At 34.8% G+C, this 23,848-nt stretch overlaps 2 protein-coding genes across 7 annotated transcripts; one reads left to right on the forward strand and one right to left on the reverse strand.

Moving 5' to 3' along the window:
* Window positions 1–460: 460 nt before the first annotated feature.
* On the reverse strand, window positions 461–1,336 carry LOC132044523 (uncharacterized). Its single transcript, XM_059435024.1, has 4 exons — window positions 1,305–1,336; window positions 1,003–1,147; window positions 683–900; window positions 461–623 (listed from the first exon to the last, which is right to left on the reverse strand). Exons 1-4 carry the CDS (start codon window positions 1,334–1,336, stop codon window positions 461–463), a joined length of 558 nt encoding a protein of 185 aa, XP_059291007.1.
* Window positions 1,337–12,608: 11,272 nt separating this feature from the next.
* On the forward strand, window positions 12,609–23,848 carry LOC132044522 (uncharacterized). 6 transcript variants are annotated; one of them, XM_059435020.1, is made up of 7 exons: window positions 17,760–17,981; window positions 18,204–18,344; window positions 20,083–20,295; window positions 20,424–20,482; window positions 20,579–22,297; window positions 22,706–22,856; window positions 22,974–23,848. In XM_059435020.1, the coding sequence occupies exons 3-7, from the start codon at window positions 20,175–20,177 to the stop codon at window positions 23,606–23,608; spliced, it is 2,685 nt and encodes an 894-aa protein (XP_059291003.1). In that variant the 5' UTR covers window positions 17,760–17,981; window positions 18,204–18,344; window positions 20,083–20,174; the 3' UTR covers window positions 23,609–23,848. The 6 variants fall into 6 exon arrangements, with proteins under 6 accessions (XP_059291006.1, XP_059291003.1, XP_059291001.1 ...); XM_059435018.1 differs by having other exon boundaries at window positions 18,204–18,287; XM_059435023.1 differs by lacking the exons at window positions 17,760–17,981; window positions 18,204–18,344 and adding an exon at window positions 12,609–12,633.

A 23,848-nucleotide genomic window follows, 5' to 3' on the forward strand; every position in this document is an offset into this window, starting at 1 on the left:
GCTGATCAAATAAACAACATAGCAAGAAATGAGCAAGTATTTTGCTATTTGCAATTAAATAATTAAGAACCTTAACAAGAAGATGTGAAGTCACTTACTAACTTATGACTCACTTATAAATATTTTATCCATCACCAAACAAATATATATATATATATATATATATACAACTAAATTGTTCAGGAAAACTAATAATGTGAGACTAACTCATAGATACACTGCTTATATTAAGAAAAGAAGTAAAAACATACGTAAAGATTCACTACTTGTCTTCAAAAAGATACTGTTAGATATACATTAAGGGGAATTGTCTCCACAAACAGCAATGTAAGACATACAAAAAGATTCACTATTTGTCTTCACAAAATATCACTAGCTACTACATCTTCCAATGGACGAAAACCATACCAAAAGTGTACAAGCACCACAAAATGACAACATAACTTAAAAATTACAAAGACTAATTGCTAGATCTTTCATTCCACATAGACTGAGCTAGCTCATCCCTCCAAGTGGTCCACTCATCGGATGGTTCAACGGTATCAATATTTCCATGTTCAGGTTCATGTTGATGCTCCATGTTGAATTCTGTTTCCGTGTCTAACGGATCAACTTCGATCTCTCTTCGAATGAAATTGTGTAACAAACAGCATGCACTAATGATTCTAGTATGAATCTTAACCGAGTACCACGAAGAATTCCCCAACGTCCTTTCAGTACACCAAATGCTCTTTCAATAATATTGCACGTCCTAGCATGCTTCATATTAAACAGCTGTTCTCGGCATTGAGGTGGTGGATTGTCACCTTGCCAATCCCTTAGCCAGTATCTATATCCTCGATAAGGGGACGTAAAAACCATTTCCATTTGTATATCCTCCGTCACATAAATAATAATTGCCTAAAAAATATAAACAATAATATAATTACTTTAAAATACTATTCTATTTTTGAGGTAATAAGAATAGACAAGTCTTTTTGTATAAAGCATACCCTCGGGTACTTTCAAACCATTCCTTCGTACAACAGCATCTCGCAATACACGACCATCAGCGGCTGATCCCTCCCAACCAGGTAAGACATAAGTAAAGTTAAGATTTCTATCACAAACCCCCAAGACATTAGTTGCTATATCTCCTTTCCGTGTCCTGTATCTTGGCTTATCTATAGTTCAAACTCTAATGGGAATGTAAGTACCATCCAATGCACCTAGACAACCCTATAAAATAAATTAACAAAATACTTACATGATAATGTTTTAAATCTTTCTATAGTAAATCAAATGTTATATTGAAATTTACCTACCTTAAACCATTTCCATCGATCATCGGTCTCATCTTCCCTTTGGATTAGGACTAACAAGTAATAATGGAGTTAGTTTGAGAATTGCTTTTAGACATTCATTAAAGGCTTGACTTACACTCCCGATCTAATATAATCAACTTTGATAGACTGTTCTTCTCGTGATGAGCCAAAATATTTAAGAACATTGCTAGCTTTTCAGTGCTTGACATATTGTTAGTGTCTGTCAATCCTCCAATATTTGTGGCTAAAGAAGCTAAAATGTGAAAGGCATTTCTATCCATCCTAAGCTTATCAATACATACAATATCACTGTCACGAATGATAGAATTTAGATGAGACATGATTTTAGGAATTCTAGCACCTGTGCTATATCGAGTGACCCGTCTATTTCTTGATTGTCTTCTTAAAATTATGTTGTAAATAGCCATAAAAAGACAAATAAAGACAACATATGAATGCACCATAATCTCCTCAAGGATGATAAAGCATTCGACATCGCACAATTGTTGAGGATCCATAGACACCTATTTGTCATTTAAAAATTGCAAAATCATTATTAAAGCGAGTATATATATTCGAAACATAGATATTACATAATATAAAGCGAGTTCTTGTTTTCTTCTCATGTACAAATAAATTTCACCATTGTCACCATCGGTCACTAGAACAAATAAGTTTCACAAAAGAGTTACGTTTTTTTCACCGCAATACGGTCCTCTTTTATAACTGGTGACAATTAGAAATAGTATAGTCATCTATAAACACAATAGTTCTAGTTGAATCATTACATCAAAAGAAGGTAAAAAAACGTCAATATCCCGCTAAATCTCCATTAGTAATATAAAAATAACATTGAAAAATTAAAGCTTCAAAAAATCAAAACCAAGACAACAAAAATCCAAACCCTAACATTAGTGATTACAAAATGTGAATATTTCTCTCATTTTCAAAAAAAGTTTAACCATTTCTTCACATTAGTACCTTGATAAGAGGAATACAACCGAAGAAATCTAAGAGGAACTCATTTAGCATGGTGTTACTCGAGAGAAACTAAACAATAAGACCGCTACTTTATTCAATGATCAATAAACATACAAAATTAAAAAAAAAAAAAAATAAATAAAAAAAAAAAAAAAAAAAAAAAAAAAAAAAAAAAAAAAAAAAAAAAGTAGGAGGAAAACATGAAGTAGAAGGGACAAGATTTCTTGTGATACCAAAAACTTATCAATTTGTAAGTAGAATGGTAAAGAATTTTTTATTTTCTATTTTTATGATAGTAGATACATGGTAAAGTAACAGAAAAGGAGAAGAAAATAAAAGGACAAACTTACAGAGATGGATTTCTTGGAGTATCAATATGTTGGATTACTTGGAGTATCAATCTCCCACTCCCATAGCCGAGTGCCCAAAGCTGCGGTGGGAGAAGTGAAGATGAGAAAGAAATTTACGGAACGATTATATATGAAACAGTTTAAGGGGCAAGATGGTCATTTGGAAAAGTTATCCCAACATATATTAGTACCGGTATTAGTTATACCAACTAGAAAAGGGGATAATATTATCCCAATTTATGGTATAATTTTGTACCAGTACTAATTAATGACTCAAACCAAACATGGTACTAATTTAACCCAAAAATTTAGTACCAGCATATCCTATCTAATACCCTCTACCAAACGACCACTAACTATACAAGAGATGATACCTCTACACTGCTACACAACTGATAGCTGTCAAATGTAAACCACCACGTGACCATTATAAGCTTAACATTGATATTTCCTTTAACTATGACACAAAAAGGAAGGTTTGGAACAGAGATTCAAATGATTATCGGAAGGAAGGATTTGTTTGAAAAGTCAATGTCTTATCTGCCTTACAAGTAGAAATTTACATACAGAAAGGCCTCTAACTAGCATTGATCAATCTAATCTCGTCCTCCTCTACGCATTCTCCTTATGCAAACTTAGTTAATGATTGCAGATTCCTACTGGAAGCACTGAAGAACCCCATTAAGCATACTTATCGTGAAGGCAATTAACCCTGACCAACTATGGAAACTCAGACATGGAAGTAATCATGAATCTAGAAGAAATAAATTTTTGGAACGTTCCTCCTGATTTCACATTATACTGTCTAAACAATGATCTTTTAAAGATAGTATCGTTTAGATCTACCTCAGCTCTGTAAATAGAATTTATTTTCCTCCTTTTATAAAAGTTCTTCGTTTCACGAAAAAAGCTAAAATTCACGGTTGCTTAAAAAACGTGTTTTAGATGTATTTATGGAGTACAAAATGGACTAGGCCTAAAATCCCAATCCCAGCCGAAACAGGAAAAATTGTCGACTTGGGCGCGACACCAAGGGTGGCGCAGTGGTGTTGCTTTGGGCAATCCTCTCTCCATGAGAAAGCTTTTGGGGTTGAGTTAGGCCCAAGGTTCATTTTATTAAGGTATCAGAGTCGGGCTAATCCCAATTCATTTGTCGATGTTGGGCCCCCATCTTATATTGTCCACGCTCCAGATGTCCGGTCCATCTTATCAGAGTCGGAGAGGGTTGAGTCCTACATCATTTAGGTTGAGTTAGGTCCAATGTCCATTTTATCAGCAAGTGGTGCACCCATTGTTCGGCCTAAAATGCATATAACTAGTCACTATTTGCCTCATGTTTTAATATTTTAATTGTCAGTTGAGTATTATTTATAGTGCTTTGTGCTTAATGTTACGTTTATATGTGTGTAGCATGTGTGTTGGATGAAAATGGACTGAAAATGAATGATTTGGTGCGAGTTGAGTGAAGATTGAGGGATGGCCTGGCTCACTTGTGATCCTTGCAAAGCGAGAGTTTAGACGAGTCAAGAAACAAGAGAAATTTTAGAGCTGGCAGGGCTCGCATGTGATCCTCGCGGAGTGAGAGTTTAGATGAGCCAAGAAAAATATCGATTCGCATATTTTATTCCCTACACATCCTAGGTCTTATAAAATACCCTAGAAAGCCTACTTTTGAAAGGATGAGAAATTTGGAGACCTAAGGAGGAGAGCGAGAAGCCGCCAAGGAGTAAGGCGAGAGATCGGCAACGAGTTTTTCCTTTCTTCTTTCTATCTTCCCCTGTTGGTTATGAATTTTCGTATTGTTTTTTCACATACTTTTATGAGTAGCTAATTTTTGATCTAGGGTTTTGATGAAACCTTTTGTAGGATGAATTCTTGTCACGTTTTAATATGATTTAGCCTTTGAATTTCTATACCTGTTCAACTACGTGCTTATTTCAGTTGATTGGATGGTCATCGATTGACTGTGCCTAGTTATTACGTGTTGCTTGAGAAATAATGTATATTTAGGTTGTTTTTAACAACGTAAATCCCTAGGTATATGGAAGATCAATATGGTGGGTTTAAAAGCTTGTTTAGAGATAACGAAGCTTTGACGTGGTCATAGTGAGCGGTGAGGAATTGCTAGCTATAGTAGTTCGAGAGAATACATCTAGTAAATTATTGTGATTGCCCGAGAGAAGATTGGCGATATTATAGCTAACGTAGCAAGAGGGATTTCGACAATTGGGGAAGTCATAACCCTAGGCATCCTTAATCTTGAATTATATCCTTTCTCTAGTTAGTTGATAATTTTTATTGCTTTATTATTTATTAGTTAAGTAGTTTAAATAAAAATCTTAACCTTTATAATTCAAAATATTATTTGAACACATTTTCTTAGTAATATTGAACATTTATAGCTAAAGTTTCTGTGGGATTCGACTCCCGTCTTTTAGACCGGATCATATTTACAGCAACCGCTTATCCATTTTAGGACTAGAGTTGGGCGTGATCAAATTTTGACACCATTGCCGGGGAACTAACGGTTTAGTTGTAGTTGTAAATATTGCTAGGTTTCAAGTTTGAACATTTATTTTGCTTTATTTTTATTTTAGTTTTTTACTTGTTAATTTGAGAAATATGGCATCTTGGAATTATGGGAGTGTTGATGTTGGTAATTCTACTTCTGATCTTCCTTGTGCATATTGTGGAGGAAACCACCCAGGACAATATTGTCAAAACGTTCCCGAGAGCGAGTTATGTGCACAACTCAATCCTATGTGCGTAATGTGTGTGATATGTGTGGTGGTCAAGATGATTAGTTTTATAATTGTGCTTATATTTCTTATCCTCCCCCAACACCTTATTATGGTGGTTCTACTTTTTCCGTGAAGTTAATAGGAACAAAGAATAAAGGGATGCTGATATAAAGGAGATCGAGGATATGTTAAAGTGACTACTGGAGAAAGATGATGAGTAACAACTATAGATACAAAGGCAAAAGGCAACTATTCGCAACTTGGAGGTCAATTGAACCAATTGGTTGAAGCTTTTAATGCTCAACAAGCTAATATTATGGATCGTAGCCAAGAAGAGGTTGAATGGCAGGAAGAAATTGACACTCTAATGGAAGAGTTCAGAGGAAAACACCAACAATCTAACCAATCAAAATTTGATGATGTTAATGTTGAAGAAGTGGTACTAGAGTCAACCAAGGACCTTACAGATGAAATTTTAATTGGCTCTAGTTTGTGTTAAGAAGAGGAGGTCGATAATAAGTTGAATTTTCAGTGTGAGCACATTGGTCCTCACTCCAAGCATTTTTCGACACTTTTTTTGGAAGGAGATATGAAAATTGGTTCGTAGCATCACAGGAAGAGATAGATGAGCCATTCATTATAAAATTTTCAAGGTTGTCTAGTGTAACGACCTATCTGGAAGACTTTCCTCCACTTGTATGTAAAAGTCGAGTTGAATTGTCATATGTTTGGTCCACAGGGAAGTTTTACGCGTAATTTAGACTATAGAAAAACCGCTAAGGATTAAAAAAAACGGTGGGGCTGGATATGGCCGCTTCGCCGCGGCGGTCGAAGAACCGCTCTTAACCACTGCAGCGATCGATGCAAACTGGACCCAATTAAAAGCCTTATTTCTTGATTTAATCCCACTTTTTCCACCAAACCTTCTTCTAAGCCGTCACTTGGGAGAAATTCTGGGCATAGCACATCGAGACTTGAGTAAGGTAACCCTTCTAACCCTTTCTTTTGTTATCTTTTCTACCGTTAATTCCTCACCACTAGGTTTAACCTCCAGATGATAATAAACATGGAGTTCTTAAATTGCTCACACATTAGAGGGATGAAATAGGCAGAATAAAATCGGAAACTGGTAGTTCGCTAAATCTTATTATAGATTATTTTTCTAGGTTGATAAACAGAACCCAAAGAACAGCTAGTCGGTAATTAAAAAGATGGGTTGGGACTCGAGTTCTTGAATTAGAAATATAGAGGGAGGGGTAGTCAATTATAGAATCTAGATTACTGGGCATGATTTATTTTGACTCTCCTTATTGAAATTCGTGCTACTCCTAGACTTCCTTGTCGTGGTCTCCGAATTGGAAGCAAAGGATGAAGACTTCATGATTGTTCGTGGCACCTTCTCGGCCTCGACGTAGGTTATGATTTACTTGAGTTAGACTTTGATTAGCGAAACGTGTATATATTATAGAATTGACGGGAGAAAGCATGATCAGGGCTTCGGACGCGGAGTTCGGTTGGATATTTGATAGGTTGATATAAGTTGTTGAATTACATGGGCTTGTCGCCATTGAGTGAGTAGTTGTTATGCTTGAGGGAATATGGTGGTGTTTATGTTCTTAGGGTGAATAAGTTAGAAGGTGGGGATTCGCATACGTACTGAGTTGATCATTATAGAGCTTGTTGTACTATTGGGTAGGGTAACTTGTGTGGTAATTGCATGTGTCTTCATTAGAGTATTCATGTCATGATTTAGCGGATTTCATAATTGTGTGATTAATGATCGAAGTTATTTGGGTCGTGACATCTAGGCAAGGCAATACTCCTAGGTTGAGAGTAAAAAAGTGCATAAGGAATTATTTGATATTTAGCTTCCAACAATTTATACCGCCCCAAAAACATAATCATAGAGCGGAATCAAAACTAGGGGTACAATTAATAAGTTCAAAATGGAGGCAAAAAGTGGTTCAAGTCGTGTCGCGTTAAATAAGGCGCTTATTGGGAGGCAACCCAGCTTCACTACTTTTATTTATCTATATTATTTTTATTTTTTTATTATTTTTTTTTAGTGTGTTTTTATTTTGTAGGAGTATGAGCATGTGAAACAAAGCCATTGGAATGATGCAAAAGCAAATCATAAAGTTGGAACTAAGTGTGAGGTACCCACACAGAGGACCATATCTTGTTGGGGGAAGTCTGAGTACCCCAGACCCTGCTATTCTACAACCTTTGGCCTTCCAGGGAGCTTCTTTTACCCTCTTGTTAGGTATTGTGTGCATTGAAGACAATGCACAATTTTAAGTGTGGGGTGGGTAGATACTCTATGTTCAGCCTTCATAGTAATTAATACCCACTCTTGGTTTTTCTTTGTACTTTTTTTTTTCCGAGGGATGTAGCTTGAACCTGGAAATTTTAAAATTTAAGATTAGTTTTTTTTCTTTTTCTTTTTAGGAGTAGTAAAAGAGAGAGAAGAAAGACCTTGTGACTTGTTTGATGACACCATTTTTAGGCCTGACCTTTAGTAGTACCTTTTCGTGAGTGGTTGAGTAATTAATAAAATAGCAAATTTTTTGACACCTACGCTCAGGGTAATGACTATGTATATAGCTCGTTCGTAATTTATGGTTTGCGACGACCTTGTCTGTCTTAGAGTAAACTGGATCCATCTCGATTGATACTTGTGCCATGTGAAGTGAGAATTTCTTGCATGTATTTCATGTTTTGCATCTTAGCCTAGAACTTGCCCTGCATGTTATTAAAGCGGAATAATAAGTGTTGCTCTATTTGGAAGATGATAATAGGCTTTATTTGATATGTCTTATGAATTTTAGCCTTTTCAGATATTGTTACCACTTGTTAGCCCGTTGAGCTGTAGCCTTTTGTTTGAGCCCTACTTTTGCCTTGATCCATTTGTTGAATCTCTAGTTTTTGCACCCTTCTTCCTTGACCACTTTAGCTTAGACTGTGATATAATTCATAAATCTGAAGAAAGAGATGATCAAGTGTAGAAAGGTGACCGATGATAGCTGCAAGCTGATGAAAATGCGCTCTTAAAAAGAATGTGAGATGAAAACAAAGGATGATAATACTTGAAAAAAATATGATTGCAACATTCTTGATATGAGGAAAATACATGTGAAATAATTGATGAAGAGAAGATTGAAAAATAACGAGCAAAAAATAATGGGCAATGAAGTCTTAAAAGCGCAAAGTGCTTAGGGAAGTGTAAGTCACTATCGTATAGTTTTCCTACCCGTACCCTAACCAACATTACACCCGTTAAATACCTATTTGATTCTAGTCGAGCATGCTTAATTAGTAGAGATGTACATAATAAGCATCCTATGTTTCTTTGTGCATACATGTGAGTTCTTTTGTGAGTGCAAGAGATTATTTTTTTTATGCTAAGTCCTTAAATTATATTCAGAATGGGTGAGCAAACTTAAATTTGATGAGTTAGAGTCCGTCTCTGAGGTGAGGAGGTTAGAAGTTTGTTGTTTGCTTGAGTTGACTTGTATCTCTTGCATAATGATCAGGAAGTGTATATTTGATGGTTTGAGTTGTTAGAGGGCCTAATTGTTGGTATCATTCAAAGTGATGACGCTCCTGAAATTGATTTATTAAGTTTGGTTTAAAGCTTGCTGGAGGACGAGCAAGACTCTAAGTGTGTGATGGAGATGTTCGGCCTAAAATGCATATAATTAGTCATAATTTGCCTCATGTTTTAGTATTTTAATTGTCGTTTGAGTATTATTTATAGTGCTTTGTGCTTAATGTTACGTTTTTATGTGTGTAGGATGAAAATGGACTGAAAAGGAATGATTGGTGCAAATTGAGTGAAGCTTGAAGGATGGCATGACTCGCTTGTGATCCTTGCAAAGCTAGAGTTTAGGCGAACCAAGAACAAGAGAAATTTTAGAGTTGGCCGAGCTCATCAGTGGTCCTCGCGGAGCGAGAAAAATATCCCAACAAGTTTGGATTACCTTATTTTATTCCCTACACATCCTAGGTCTTATAAAATACCCTAGAAAGCCTACTTTTGAAAGGATGAGAAATTTGGAGACCTAAGGAGGAGAGCGAGAAGCCGCCAAGGAGTAAAGCGAAAGATCGGCAACGAGTTTTTCCTATCTTCTTTCTATCTTCCACTGTTGGTTATGAATTTTAGTATTGTGTGTTCACATACTTTTATGAGTAGCTAATTTTCGATCTAGGGTTTTGATGAAGCCTTTTGTAGGATGAATTCTTGTCATGTTTTAATATAATTTAGCCTTTGGGTTTCTGTACCTGTTCAACTACGTGCTTAGTTCAGTTGATTGGATGGTCATCGATTCATTGTGCCTATTTATTATGTGTTGCTTGAGAAAGAATGTATATTTAGGTTGTTGTTGAACAACGTAACTCCCTAGGTATATGGGAGATCAATATGGTGGGTTTAAAAGCTCGTTTAGAGATAACGAAGCTTTGACGTGGACATAGCGAGCGGTGAGGAATTGCTAGCTAGAGTAGTTCGAGGAATACATCTAGTAAATTATTGTGATTACTCGAGAGAGAATTACGGTAAGTTGAGTGCTCACGATCCGTAGAGAATAGATTGGCGAGATTATAGCTAATGTAGCAAGAGGGATTCCGACAATTGGGAAAGTCATAACCCTAGGCATCCTTAATCTTGAATTCTATCCTTTCTCTAATTAGTTGATATTTTTTACTGCTTTATTATTTATTAGTTATGTAGTTTAAAATAAAAATATTAATCTTTATAATTTAGAATATTGTCCTAACTTATTTCTTAGTAATATTGAACATTTATAGCTAACATTAGTTTTCTTTGGGATTTAACTCCGGACTTTTTGACCCGATTATATTTACAACGACCGCTTATCCTTTTTAGGACTAGAGTTGGCCATGATCACCCAGCCCGTTGGTACTTTCCCGGGGTGTTTTCAATGTGCCACCCGCGCGTTTTCGACCTACAGAACGACCCAAAACTTCTCCAAAATATGGCTTGAGTGTCAAATGTGATCCCATGATATGCTGGGTGCCGCGCCGGATCATTTTTGTTTATTCCTTTGCTCGTTTAAATCCGGTTTAGCTCCAAATAGCTCGAAACTTACCTAATCATCAAAATTATCGATATATCAAAAATACAAGTTATTAAAATGGAGCTTCTTATTTGTGCTAGATGGAATTGTTAATCTACCATGATTAAGTGAGAGATTAAAGTATGTATACATATAATTGATTAAGTGACAAACCATATATTAAAAACGCATACAATACGACCTCATCAAAATGCAACAGTACCCTTCCGAGCAAATCTGTAGTACTTTCTTCATAGAAATGTTCAATGGCTTCTCTTTTAAAGAAACGTGTTTTTATAAAAAGTAATGAGAAATTTGCCCTTTAAAGTCAATGATATGGCGTTTCTTTAATAGAAAGCTACCTTGTGGCTCAACATAAATTTCTTACCAAGACCAAGTGGCAATTATTAAGAATCACTTAACATTTAATTATAGAAATATCGGTTAAGGAGGCCTAATAATTTTATTTGAAACATTATTATATTATATCTTGATACACGCTTAACTGTTCTATTCATGAATAATGTACTTGAGGAAGATAGTACAATTTTTCTATACATTTTGTATTTTACTATTTTGTTTTCCCATTTCTACTTGTACTGGGTCGCCACACCAATTCTAAAACTAGAAGCAACTAATCTTGAGCTTGATCAGTTCAAACTGCTAAATTAGAAGCATTATATATTTATATTAATCAAAGATCCTCAAAAATTGCTCTTGATTATGTCTTTATACAAATCATTTTAGGTAGGGGTGGGCACGGTACAGTATATACCGATTACCATACCGAAATCGAAATTTTTGATACCGCGGTTTCGGTATTATGATATTTGGTACGGTATTTGGTATGCATTTTTGAAAAGTTTGGTATGATAAAGAAAATTTTTGTATTCCAAAGTACATATGCAATTCATTATATATATATATATATATATATATATATATATATGTATATACGGTATTTGGTATGCATTTTTGAAAAGTTTGGTATTTGGTACGGTATTCGGTATTGATAAAGAAAATACCGAAATACCGAATACCATACCAAAGTATTCCATATAGTTACATATGCAATTCATTATATATATATATATATATATATATATATATATGTATATATATATGTATATATATATATATATATATATATATGTATATATATATAATACTAACAAATATATAATTAGTATTAGTACAAGATAATTGCTTAGACGTTGGAATTGATTGTACTTTCTTTTGAATATTTTTACATGTGTAAGATGTTAGTACGATATAATTGGTTCAAATGCCTTTTTTGTGTACCGAATTGTATATATCTTGATTGAAATGCCCTTTTTGTGTAATTGATTAACAAAGGGCATTGCTTGTACTTTCTTTTGAATATTTTTACATGTGTAAGGTGTTATATAATATAATTGAGACGTTTCTTGAACAACCGAAGTCATAATTCTTTATTATATGTATATATGTAAGTCATAGTCGAACAAACTATGGTTACCGAATTACCGTACCGAAACCGAACTTAAAAATACCGAACCATACCGAATTAATTTGGTATGGTAATATAATAATATTTTTAAATACCGAAATTACCGAACCGAAGTTTTAAATACCGTACCATGCCCACCCCTAATTTTAGGTGATTAAACTTCTAACATTGAACAAATCCTGAAAATTAGAATTTATAAGATATATACACTGACAAAATTAAAGTAAAAATTAAAATATTCACTCTACCAGTTTAGTATAACTTATTAGAGCAGGTTGATTATCATTTTATCAGGCTACTACATAGGAGGAGTAATATTTATATAGAGAATTACGTGTAATTACTTTATAAGTAATTTAATTGTGTAAATTTTTTAGTATTTATTTCGGGTTCACATTTGTGGTTTATACGTGCTTTTTCTAACCTTGAACAAGTCCACATATGGTCTCATCATTTTCTTGATACTTGATCTATTCAAGTTAGCTTATGCGTACAACTTGATAGTAACTTTATATTTGAACCTGTCAAAAAGGGAATTAAGTTGACAATAGTGAGCTTCATATGCTATAAATATCCCCTTCCCTGTTGCCACTTCCCTCACCAAGAAATCCAAAAGAAAAAACTAAGTAGCCATGGCTAAATACACAGCCTTTGTCGCCCTCCTCTTCTGTCTTCTCCTTGTTGCTGCCACTGGTGAGTCAAGAACCTCTTAAGCATTTTCTAAATTTGCCCAACTTTTTGCCATTTAGTATGTTTAAGTCAATAGTGGGGAATATTGAGTTCTATAAACATGCATCCGAAGTATAGTATATAAGTCATTATTATTGAACCGAGTCTAAAGTTTAAACGGTTAAAAAGAACATACTTTTATTTAATGACTTAAGTATTACAATATGTCGCAAAATACCCTTTCATGTGTGAGCCTAATTCTGCTTCACAGACTAAACAAGTGAAAACACATTCTTTTGCACGATACAGAGATTTGCGTTCTTGTCTGTATTATGTCTCAACAATCCCCCCCCCCCCCCACCCCCCAAGAAAAAAAAGGTGGTTCTGGTTCTTCTGCATTGGTTAAACAAGTGGAAATACATTTTCTGGGTGGTGGATAGGTGTGCATTAGCTCTTGTTTGTTATAGTGTCATGCATATTGAACTGTGTTACCATCTCATCTAAAAACTTAAGGTGTTAGAGAAAACACATTTATTATTATTTACTATTATGTAGCATCAACAATTAATGAGACTGTAGAGTACAATATCTCAAAGACTAATTAGCCATGTTTTGCACTTTTCCTTTTTATGCAGAAATGAAAATGGCAGAAGGAAAATACTGTTGGAAGAAAAGTCACAAATGGAATGGGCCTTGCCATTATTCTTACAAATGTAGCCAGCACTGCAAACACTGGTTTGGAGCTAAATATGGTATTTGTAAAAAATACCAATGGGGACACAAACATCATTACTGGGCAAATTATGCTTGCTATTGCTACTCTGCTTGCCATTAACCATAAGGAACTTTAAAGTCTCAACTTTTGGTTTGGACTGCTATATAAGAGAAGCTGACTTTCTAAATGCAGAGTACTAAATACTGCATAAAGAAGCAGTTGGTGTGATTTTATTGTGTGTTTGTGTATGTTGCCTTCATTTTATTGTATGTTTAATTTTTACATTGGTGTTATTGTGAATCACACATGGTATTACGAATAAGTTATATTGTTCTTATTTGAAATATCGATCTGTGCTAATTATGGACCAAGAATTTAAATCTAACCGTTTAAACATCTAAAATGTTAGTAAAATTACACAATTTCATGTTTTGATCTATGAACGATGGAGAATTTTGTGGATGAAAAACTAGCAATTAATCGTACATATGCGTTTTATTACGTGCGTAAGAATCACTTTTCTTCTCTCACGATTGACTGATTCATCCTCTTTTGTAAGAATTGATCTGCATGTGTCAATTGATGATTATTAATAGTGGTTTAGTTAAAACTAACAATTACATTTGATAAAGAGATGAGTATGCCTACTATTGCCCACTGCCAATTGAATTTCATTAACGCTTGATCCGCTGATAGTTTTAGAACAAAACTAAATGATACTGTTAGTTTTCTAAATTAGATTATCGTAATCTAAAAGTCGGATTTGACTCCTCTCCAGTAGTTGTTCTCTCTATTTCACTCAATTGAGGTTTAAATTAGTCACACATGTCTCCCAAATAAATAATTCAGATTTATCTAGTTTACCCAAATAGTTAAACCATGATCAAATATATTCAAATTTCTCCTCTCTTAACTATTAGATGATAATCCATTCTTCCCTCTCAAATCTGTCAAGAGTTGCTTCAATCGCTCTCAATGCATGGCAATCTCAGGAAAAAATCGTAACTAACAGAGCTATAAGAAATTAATTTTAACCGCAAATTCATTTACTGGGTACACAAGTTCAAGTTTAGTTAATTTGAGTTGTTAATAGTGTATTCATCTTCAACTACGTTTGATTTATTATCGAAGTTTTAAAATTTAAAAATAAATTGTGGAGAACATAATTTGTACGAATGACACCTTGATTGAGATTGAAGCTCAAAATAAAGTGTAGTCAATACTCCTAAATAAAGCGGGAATTACTAGATGACCGATTTCGTAACATTTGTACCTCATAAATTTTATTTTTATTTTTGTGGAATGAACCATTTCCTTTCTTTTTGTGGGAAGAAATTATGTACAAATAAGCAAATATGTCATGGTTCCAAGAATCTATTTATCCCATTATGGACCTCCATCGGTGAAGATTTTATAACCGAAGTGCATTGAACATTTTTTATTCTCTCCTGGTTGAAAGATTTGTGTGGAAAGAGGAGTTTTGTTTGGCTATGGAGAGGAGAGAGGGTAAGAGTAAACTGAAGTATTAACCACGGTTTAATCATTTGGGGGGCGATTTGCACGATTGGCCTTTGTTGGGGGTGGTCTTTAATTTTGTCCGTCAAATTGTTGGTCTTTAATTTTTGTGATTCGTCTAAAATACCTGAGGTTCTGGGTTCGAACCCCGGCTTAGTCATAAAAATAAAGTAAAAAATCGCAAGGCAAGGCTTTGCATAAGTCTGCCTTAAGGCAAAGTTTGCCGCATAATGCAGACTTTTTGCAAAGCCTTGCCTTGCAATTTTTTTTTTTTTGACTGAGTGGGGGTTTGAACCCAGTACCTCAGGATATCGTCGGCCACCTTTTTAAGAGAAGGGCAAAAATTAAAGACCAGCAATTTGAGGGATAAAAATTAAAAACCACCCCAAAAGAAGGTCAATCTGTGCAAAAAAATGTCGTTTGGGTTAACTAAATAAATTCTGGACCATTTATTTGTTAAGAGGACACATATAACTAATTTAAGCCCAAAGTGGGGAAGATCGGAGGGTTCAACTACTTGAGAGGAGCCAAGCCATCCGTAATTGGATTTGGGTGTAATTACACAATTTTTACATGTTTGTCTGACTACGTAATTATTTGGTTGCATTAAATTGGGTGTAATTTAGGGGGAATAAATACACTCTTCAATTCTCAAGAGGGGGTTGAGATTCTTTGGTAACTACAATATTATTTATTATTAATTTCTTTTTTTTTTCTTTTAATTACATTATTTTTTAATTTATATTTTATTTTTATTCTTTTTTATTTTTTTTTATTTTTTTTTTTACTTTTAAATTCTTGTTTAAAAAATTTCAAATGTAATATATATTACATAATTTATCTTTCAATGTTTTAGTTCTCATTTTCAAACCATTACTTATGTTATTGTGCTTCCATTTACCTTCTTATATTTTGTTTCTTTTTTATTTAATTTTTCTTTTCTCCATTTTCGGTAGCTTGTTAATATTCTAGTTTCTTGAAACTATATCTCCTAATACTATAAAGAATGAGCCATCCACAAGCTTGGCTTATAACGAGTGATGTCATTAAATTTGAACATTGTTGTTGTATGAGGTTATAGACAAACTTGACTTATATTGAGTGATATTAGAATTGATAGATTTACTTTTGATTAAACATTTGAACAATGTTATCAAATTATGATAGTAAATATTAAACTTTTTATTAAATAAATAATTCACGGCGTTTTTGCAAAATATGTGCTTAGTTACAAAGTTTATTAATTGTTTCATTTAAATATTATTTATTTGAAAATTATATATCAACTATTTTACAATATTAATTACAAAAATATAATTATCCAATACTGTATTTTCAAAAAATTATCTTGAATACTTAGTGATAGGTAAAATTTAGTAATACTTTCTTATATAGACACATTTGTAAAACATTAACGTCTAGTTTTCTTATAATTGATTTTAAATTTTAAAATTTAAAAAGCTAATTGCAACTGCACTTGTGCAACCAAGTACATTTATAATTACATCATGACAAACAAACATGTCTTTGAATAATTACAATAGGTGTTATTACTAAGTAGTGTAATTACTACTCTAGTAATTACACAAATCCAATTACAAGGTGGTTTTCCTTGCTTCTTGCTTTTGAGCGGAGGTTGTTGGATAGTGAAGCGGTCCATGAAGATGAAATAAAACTTGTGTTAAGCAAGCAGAGTAGTCAGGTCAGAGAGGAACAAAAGCAAGAAGCGGTTTTCTAACAGACCCTAAAAGTCTATGGTAACATAAAACCATAAAAACCAGACTCAACAGCAACAACATTCTCAGTGTAATTTCATAAGTGGGGTCATGGGAGGGTAGAGTGTACGCAAACCTTACCCTTACCATGAAAGGTAGAGAGACTGTTTTCAATAGACTCCGGCTCAAAAGAAAACAAACCAAAGCAGCCCGAAAAAGAAATAACAGAAGTAAAGAAGTTAAAAACCAGACTCATGTGTTTAAAACTTAATTCACATGAAACCTTTTTGTTTTTTTCTTCTCAGATTATATTCCAAAACTAGTTTTTAGATAAATAAATGAAAACCAAATGTAAATTCAAATGCTTTTTTTAGTCTTTCAAATATATTCACAATATGGGAGAAGCCCACAAATTCATTTTAAAATCTTTTTTTTGTGTTTTTCCTTCTTTTCTTTTTGCAATTGAATCAGTTTATTGAGATAAATAAAATACAATAAAAGAGAGAAAGAGGAGGATCATACTCATGGAAAGGAATTGGAAAAAGGAATATTTGAAGAAATTGCACAGTTTGTTCTTCAAATGGATTAGTCTTTAATTTTTTCCCTCCAAAATCAAACTTAGGGTATAATTTCTATAAGGGTGTGGAAATAACTTGTGGAATATAATGATGCGACAATATAAATTTATGTCATGCGAAAAAAATTGTGTGCCTTGAGAGGCAAAAATTAAAGACTAACACAAGATAGGGCCAAAAGTGCAAGTGACCCAATTTTTTTCTACTAAGTAATAAAATAGGTATGAGAAGTTAATTGGCTACTAACATTTGTATCTGATAATTACAGTTCAAATTATAATTTCCTCACGATGACCATGGGAAAAAAGAATGAAGATAAGATATATAGGACTTTAATTAACAGGAGTTGTAAATGTTTTAAAAACATCTCTTTGCAAATGACTTTAATTAACAGGAGCTGTAAATGTTTTTAAAACATCTCTCTGATTTACAACTTTTGTCGTTGACTTTATTTAATTACTCCTTTTATTCCTCATAGTTGATAGGGTGGACTGCGAAGCAGGGAATCGGAGCGGATTCCGTTGAGAATTTGAAATGCCTCCCTCTCATCACAAAAAGAGACGTTAGAACCCTTTTTTAACCTTTTGTAGACAAACCCCATTAATTATTTTCTATCCTTTCAAATATATTATTAAAATCTGATTTTACTTTTTTCAAAAATTTAATTTTTGTTTTCTCTTTCTTCCTCATTTAATGCTTCATCTATGCTATATGTGTTTGACACCAATCAAAGATTACATCTTTCACTTCCCCACTCCTAAGCCCCAAAAACCCTCCTTTTTTATATCAAATATTTTCAATCATAAAAATTGAAAGTAAGAGTTAAAGAGTTCTTGATTTTTTCTGACTCATGTAAGTTCTTTTTTGTTTAGTTTCTCATTTGTGGTCTTGTATGCTTAATTTTTGGACTATGTTTTTGGTTTATCGTTCAGACACATAAGCACTGGTGCTCTTGTATGTTTTAACATTTGATTTCATTTGGGTGTCATGTAAGTTTTCTTATATGGGGTTGTTTAGTTTATTAATGGTGATGATAATTGGGTTTTTTTTGTTCACTTTATGTATGATTTATAGATGGTAAAGATTGATATTTGGTTTGCCGGCTATTACATTGGAACGGAGTTTAGCATGTACGCACCAGAAGGGTAGCGGCTGCGGGTAAAAAAGAAGATTGATTTTTTACCATGTTTATGCCCTATCATTGTCTGGTTTCTTGTGAGTCACTAGTTTTTTTTTTTTTTTTTTTTTTTTTTTTTTGTTTTGTTCTGTTTTTTTAAAATGGGATGGCGATTGGGTTGTTGTTGTTTTTGTAAGACTGTTACATTGGAGAGCACTTCATTTTGTACTATTTTTGTTCGATGGAATATTCACAGGGGTCGAAAATTTCTCCTTTAACCCTTTATTTTTAAGTATGAGCTTTAATGAGTCTTGATTTCTTCTGTGTCAGTTTATTTTAGTATTTGGGTTTGTTTTGTTTATCTTCTCATTGGTATTGATAGTAGGGTTTTTCTTGTTAACTTTGTTTGAGTGATGTATGGGAATACTTGATTCTGTGCTATGTTATCTTTGCAGATTGTTTAGTTCAATTATAGTTTGACCCGTATTTAAAATTAAAAATTAAGATCTCTTGATCTTGATATAAAAGGAGAAGAGAAAGGAATGTAAGAAAAACAATTTCCACGTTGAGCAGATATTTAGAAATGATTCAGTTTGGATTTTTCTAGACAACTAGGGGGAGGTAATAATGACATTCGAGCTCACATTTTATTTTAAGTCTTTGATTGACTGTAATTGTAAGGCACAGTGATTGCATTGGAATGATTTGGGAAATCCAAGACTGGGTTTGTGGCTGCTTGTCTGCAATTCGATTTTGAAATGAACTAATGAGCTGATTTATTATGACTATGGGTTTCCCATATTTTGTTATTAGATGACAAAGTGAGTCCCAATTCAAAGGTCATGGGAACAAGTCCTTCAAACCTGATGGAAGTAGGAATTTGGAGCTAATTTGATTTTAGTAAAGTGTTAATGACATTAAGGTCCTGAAGATCTTCTGTTCTTTCTGAAATCAAATCCTGTGACCTGTTTGTTCTCATACTGAATTAATAAGCTTCCTTAGTACTAGAGGCACAACTTTGAACTAACAAGGTCATATTGCTACTGTATATTAGAGATGAACTTCGGAAAATGCAGACCAGTAATCAACTCAAAATAGACAACTTGAGAGAACTGAGGATCTTGTCAGGGTCGGGAAAGTGGGGCAATAGGAATAGGTGGTCTACGTTTGGATGGAGGAATTAGTAACTTGACTTAGTGTTATAGGGAGCACGGAGGGAACTCTGTTCAACTAAATTAATCTTGCAAGCCACTTTTAAATCTGAAGTCATGATGTAATGCCAACTAGAGAGTGGGGTTTCACTACTACAGAGTAAAGACTGAACAAGATGAAGTAACAATCTCAAAAGAACTTGTAACATGTTCTGTGTAGTGATTCTCCAACTGGTCCTCAGTAAGTGGCCTCATTCGACTAGTGCTGATACCAAGAAAAGGAATTTGAGTTGGTTATCATGTTAAGGATAGTTAAAGTTGATCGAATGATAGGAAATTAAACAATGGAGAAATTTGCTGGAAAGATGTCACATCAAGATTTAGATAACGCAAAGTAGTTTCAATGCATATTCATTTGAATTCTTGACAGAGTATAGTTTTTAATCTCAAGGAAAAGGAGTAAGGCAAATTGGTGGACAAATTGGAAGACTAAGAAGAAGAAAAGATAAGATCTTCATAGTAACTGTGGGGGAGCATATCTCCTCCATTTCCATTCACAGAAATTCACAAGTTCTGCCGACAAACAAAATAGCATAGAGGAACCAATCTCTAAAAGTTACTCGCCCTATTAGTTGTCCCAAGGTTTGTTTTAAACAGTATCTCATGCTTCTAAAATTTTCTGCAGATGAGCTTGGGTCTGGAAACGACGATGCTTGCTGTTATAACTGTTTTTTCAGTTCACAAATTTTGAAGAGAGCTTGAGATCAGCGGGTGAATATGGGTGCTGAGAAACACGGTTCCAAGAGTGGAGGAGGTTATGTTGGTGGTTTCCTGCAGTTATTTGATTGGAATGCAAAATCACGAAAGAAATTGTTCTCTAGCAAGTCTGACATACCAGGTAAATGTCTATGAACAATGGTTAAAACTACTGATTCTTCCATGGGCATGTAGTGGTAGAACTTCAAGAAAACTATGCTGTTAAGTGTTATAATGGCTGAATAAGCATAATTCCTATGCTTTTTGCAGAGCAACCCAAACAGAAGAAGAGATGTGATGGGAACTTGCCTGTGACTCGGGTTCATCTGGTCCGTATTCAATACTTAATTAATCTTTCTCATCTTCTCTGTTTCTACCTACAATTTCTTGTTGTACTTTTTCAACTGAAAATATTTTGATTGCAGCACAATGAGGATGCTGGGTCCAGTGTCAAAGGAAGCAGTGATTACAGTTGTGCCTCGTCGGTGACTGACGAGGAATATTATGGAATCAAACCTGCTGGTGTTGTTGCAAGGCTTATGGGATTGGATTGCATGCCATCTTCTACTTTTTCAGAGCCTTACTCTACTCCGTTTTTCGATTCCCAGTCTCTAAGAAGCGCTCCTTGCCTTTCAAGTAACCTCGAGTACCAGCAAAATTTTCAAACAGTATATTCCAGCAACCTCCATGAAAAGATGGAGGCTCTAGGCAGGAGCTCATTGGAGCCAAAGCACCAGAAGATAATCAGCAGGCCCATCGAGAAGTTTCAATCGGAGATGTTGCCTCCTAAGTCGGCTAAATCAATCCCAATCACTCATTGTAAGCTTCTATCGCCAATCAAAAGTGCTAATTATATCCCACCTCAGAATGCCGCTCACATAATGGAAGCAGCCGCCAGAATACTTGTCGCAGGACCTCATCAAGCTACTTCGAAATCAAAACTGTCCCTAAATGGATCTTCTTCAGCTCCCTTGAAGGTAAGAGATTTAAAAGAAAGGGTTGAAGCTTCTCAAAAGATAGTAACCAAGATTGCTGAAGCTTCTCGAAGGCCAGCTGAGTCTAATGCTTCTAAGTGCCTTAAAGGGCAACCCATGAATAAGAGCTGGAATGGATCGGCAGATACAACAACAACCAGGCAGAAGGATTTCTCAGATTCTGATGAATCTTTTATTGTAGGTAAAACTAAAGGAAAATCTATTTCATTAGCCCTGCAAGCAAAAGCCAATGTCCAGAAAAGAGAGGGTCTATATCAAGGCAGTAGCAGAACTGTACTTGTCGAGAAAGAACCAAGTAAAGGCAATTCAAACCAGTTATTTACAAGCCAACCTAGTACAGAAAAGAACACGCACAAGAAGCCATCTGTACATTATAGTTCAAGTGTTCTGCGGCAGAATAATCAAAAACAAAATAGCATAGCTGATAGGGGGAAGTCACCTTCTAAGCAATTTCTTTCCAACTCACAAGGAAAACGAACACTTAGTGGTGATTCTTCCTTTACGCGACAGAGAAGCTCAGGTAAAACGGCTGAAAACTCTAAGGTCAGTTCCAGGAGGTTGAGCAGAGAGGCAGACGATAAAAAGGAAGAAACATATTCTTGTACTAAAAGTGTGTCGCGTAAGAAACGGCCTAGTGACGGTGATATCCAATATGAGAAAATTCAGGCCGCTGGGAGCATGTCTACTCATAAAAGTGGAAAGTTGATTCAGTCTGGCACATTCATGGATAGGGAAATAAGCTGGGGCGAGAACAGTAAAGGGAAAGGGACAGACATTATTTCCTTTACATTCAATGCTCCCCTAACACGATCGGTACCCACCCCTGAGCCCCCAAGAGAAGCATTAGGGAAAAGTCACGAGTTTAGCACAGATTTTCGAATTAAAAAGGCTCCTTTTGGGCATAACTTGAGTGGAGGGGATGCTTTGAGCAGTCTTTTGGATCAAAAGTTAAGAGAATTATCTTACGTAGTTGAGTCGTCACGCCAGAAAACAGGAACATCCAGTAGTTCCTCATCAATTTTCCAGGATCTGTCACCAGCTCCGAATGGCTTATTGAAGACCACCGGGAACCATGATAACATGGAAGTGGATGATTTGGTCAGCTGCTGCAACCCCGGATTTTCTTCTACTGGGCAGCACAGGCATCAGGTATGTATCATAGGTTTTGCAGATTTCTGTTTTACAATTGAATCTTTATTTTATTAAGTTTGCCACTCTGTTTTGTATGTTGTAGATACCTCTATTGATACACCAATTGATATGTATTTGCCTGTAATTTAATTAGACCATTCAGGTGACTCTATGTTGACCTGCATTTCTTGTTATCCTTTTTATGCCTTTTAATGAGACGTTCTGTGGTGTTTGACATCTTTGACTAAAATGTTTTCCTCCTCCTGCTTTTAATTGAGTTGTATGGTGTTGGATATCTTTGACTAAAACTTTCAGCACATTGCAGAAAGTAACTCTGTTTGCTTAAGAACTTCTCTTATGACAAGTTATAGAAAGATCTTTACAGAGTTGATGGAAAGCCTTATTAATTTCATCATTTCATTTCAGGGGTTTGAAGAGGAACTGAGTAGTGAGTATGGCAGCACTGACAGGAAGGTGTTTGGCAGTCGGTTCCCAAGCCCTATATCTGTTCTTGAGCATTCTTTTCTTACTGACAGTTGCAATTCTTCAGATACTGCAGAAAGTAACAATACTGGAGGTAAGACCAGCAGACCGACCTAGTGCCTGCCTTTTATTTTTATGCATGAAAAAATTCACTCATGAACGTAGATTGAGACTTTAGATATATATCTGAACATTATCTAATGAATTTCAGCTAGCAAGCAAAGTTCATCAGTACAAGCTAAAGAAGTGTTTGGTATAGGCTCGCGGAAAAAGTTCCATTCTATGGAGCCTGATGTAGATTTGTTAGACTCTGCCTCTTCAACTTCTGGTAAAAAGGAAAGGTCGATGGATCCTGGGAAATCACCAAACTGGGAGCTGGAATATGTGAAGGATATACTATGCAATATTGAGTCGATGTTCATGGATTTTGCAGTGGGCAGGTCTCACGAGATCATCAATCCACACCTTTTTGATCAATTGGAAAGGGTAAATGGTCGTGGACATGATGAGTTAAAAGAAAGACGAAAGGTTGTATTTGATTGTGTGGGTGAATGCTTGGACTTAAGATGTAAGGAGTATGTGAAGGGTGGATATGATAGATGGTCAAAAGGTGTATTGGTGGTCAGAAACAACGAGAGGCTAGCAGAAGAAGTATATAGGGAAATTTCAGGGTGGAGTGTCATGGGAAACTGCATGGTTGATGAACTCGTAGAGAAGGACATGAGCAGCTACTTTGGAAGATGGCTCGACTTTGACGTTGAAGCCTTTGAACTTGGAATACAGATCGAGAAACGATTGCTAAATTCATTGATTGATGAAGTAGTTGCTGACATCTTGGTACTCTAAAAGATTATCTTCATCCCCCTTGAAAGTGAACTCGATATCAATTATTGATCTTGCACATTCTTCTTGTATGCTTTTTTCTTACATCTCTTAAGATTCTTTCTTCTAGTAGTCACTGAGAAAGAAAAATGAAACTGACCCCAGCTTTTGGATGTTTCATGTCTTCCATTATAGATTATTTGTTTGAGGTGATGTTACCAGAATGTCTACATCCAAATTTCATTTATCAGTTTGTTATCTTTC

Source organism: Lycium ferocissimum, unplaced genomic scaffold (assembly GCF_029784015.1).
Source record: "Lycium ferocissimum isolate CSIRO_LF1 unplaced genomic scaffold, AGI_CSIRO_Lferr_CH_V1 ctg4728, whole genome shotgun sequence".
Taxonomy (NCBI): domain Eukaryota; kingdom Viridiplantae; phylum Streptophyta; class Magnoliopsida; order Solanales; family Solanaceae; genus Lycium; species Lycium ferocissimum.

Excerpts from the sequence above, each read along its gene's own strand:
- LOC132044523 (XM_059435024.1), bottom strand. The coding sequence starts at position 1,336 with ATGAGACCGATGATCGATGGAAATGGTTTAAG. Across the intron at positions 901-1,002 it reads TACGAAGGAATGGTTTGAAA|GCAATTATTATTTATGTGAC; the intron begins GTACCCGAGGGT and ends TATATTTTTTAG. Across the intron at positions 624-682 it reads GGAATTCTTCGTGGTACTCG|AGAGATCGAAGTTGATCCGT; the intron begins GTTAAGATTCAT and ends TTTCATTCGAAG.
- LOC132044522 (XM_059435023.1), top strand. The coding sequence starts at position 20,175 with ATGGGTGCTGAGAAACACGGTTCCAAGAGTGGAGGAGGTTATGTTGGT. Across the intron at positions 20,296-20,423 it reads TAGCAAGTCTGACATACCAG|AGCAACCCAAACAGAAGAAG; the intron begins GTAAATGTCTAT and ends TGCTTTTTGCAG. Across the intron at positions 22,857-22,973 it reads AGAAAGTAACAATACTGGAG|CTAGCAAGCAAAGTTCATCA; the intron begins GTAAGACCAGCA and ends AATGAATTTCAG.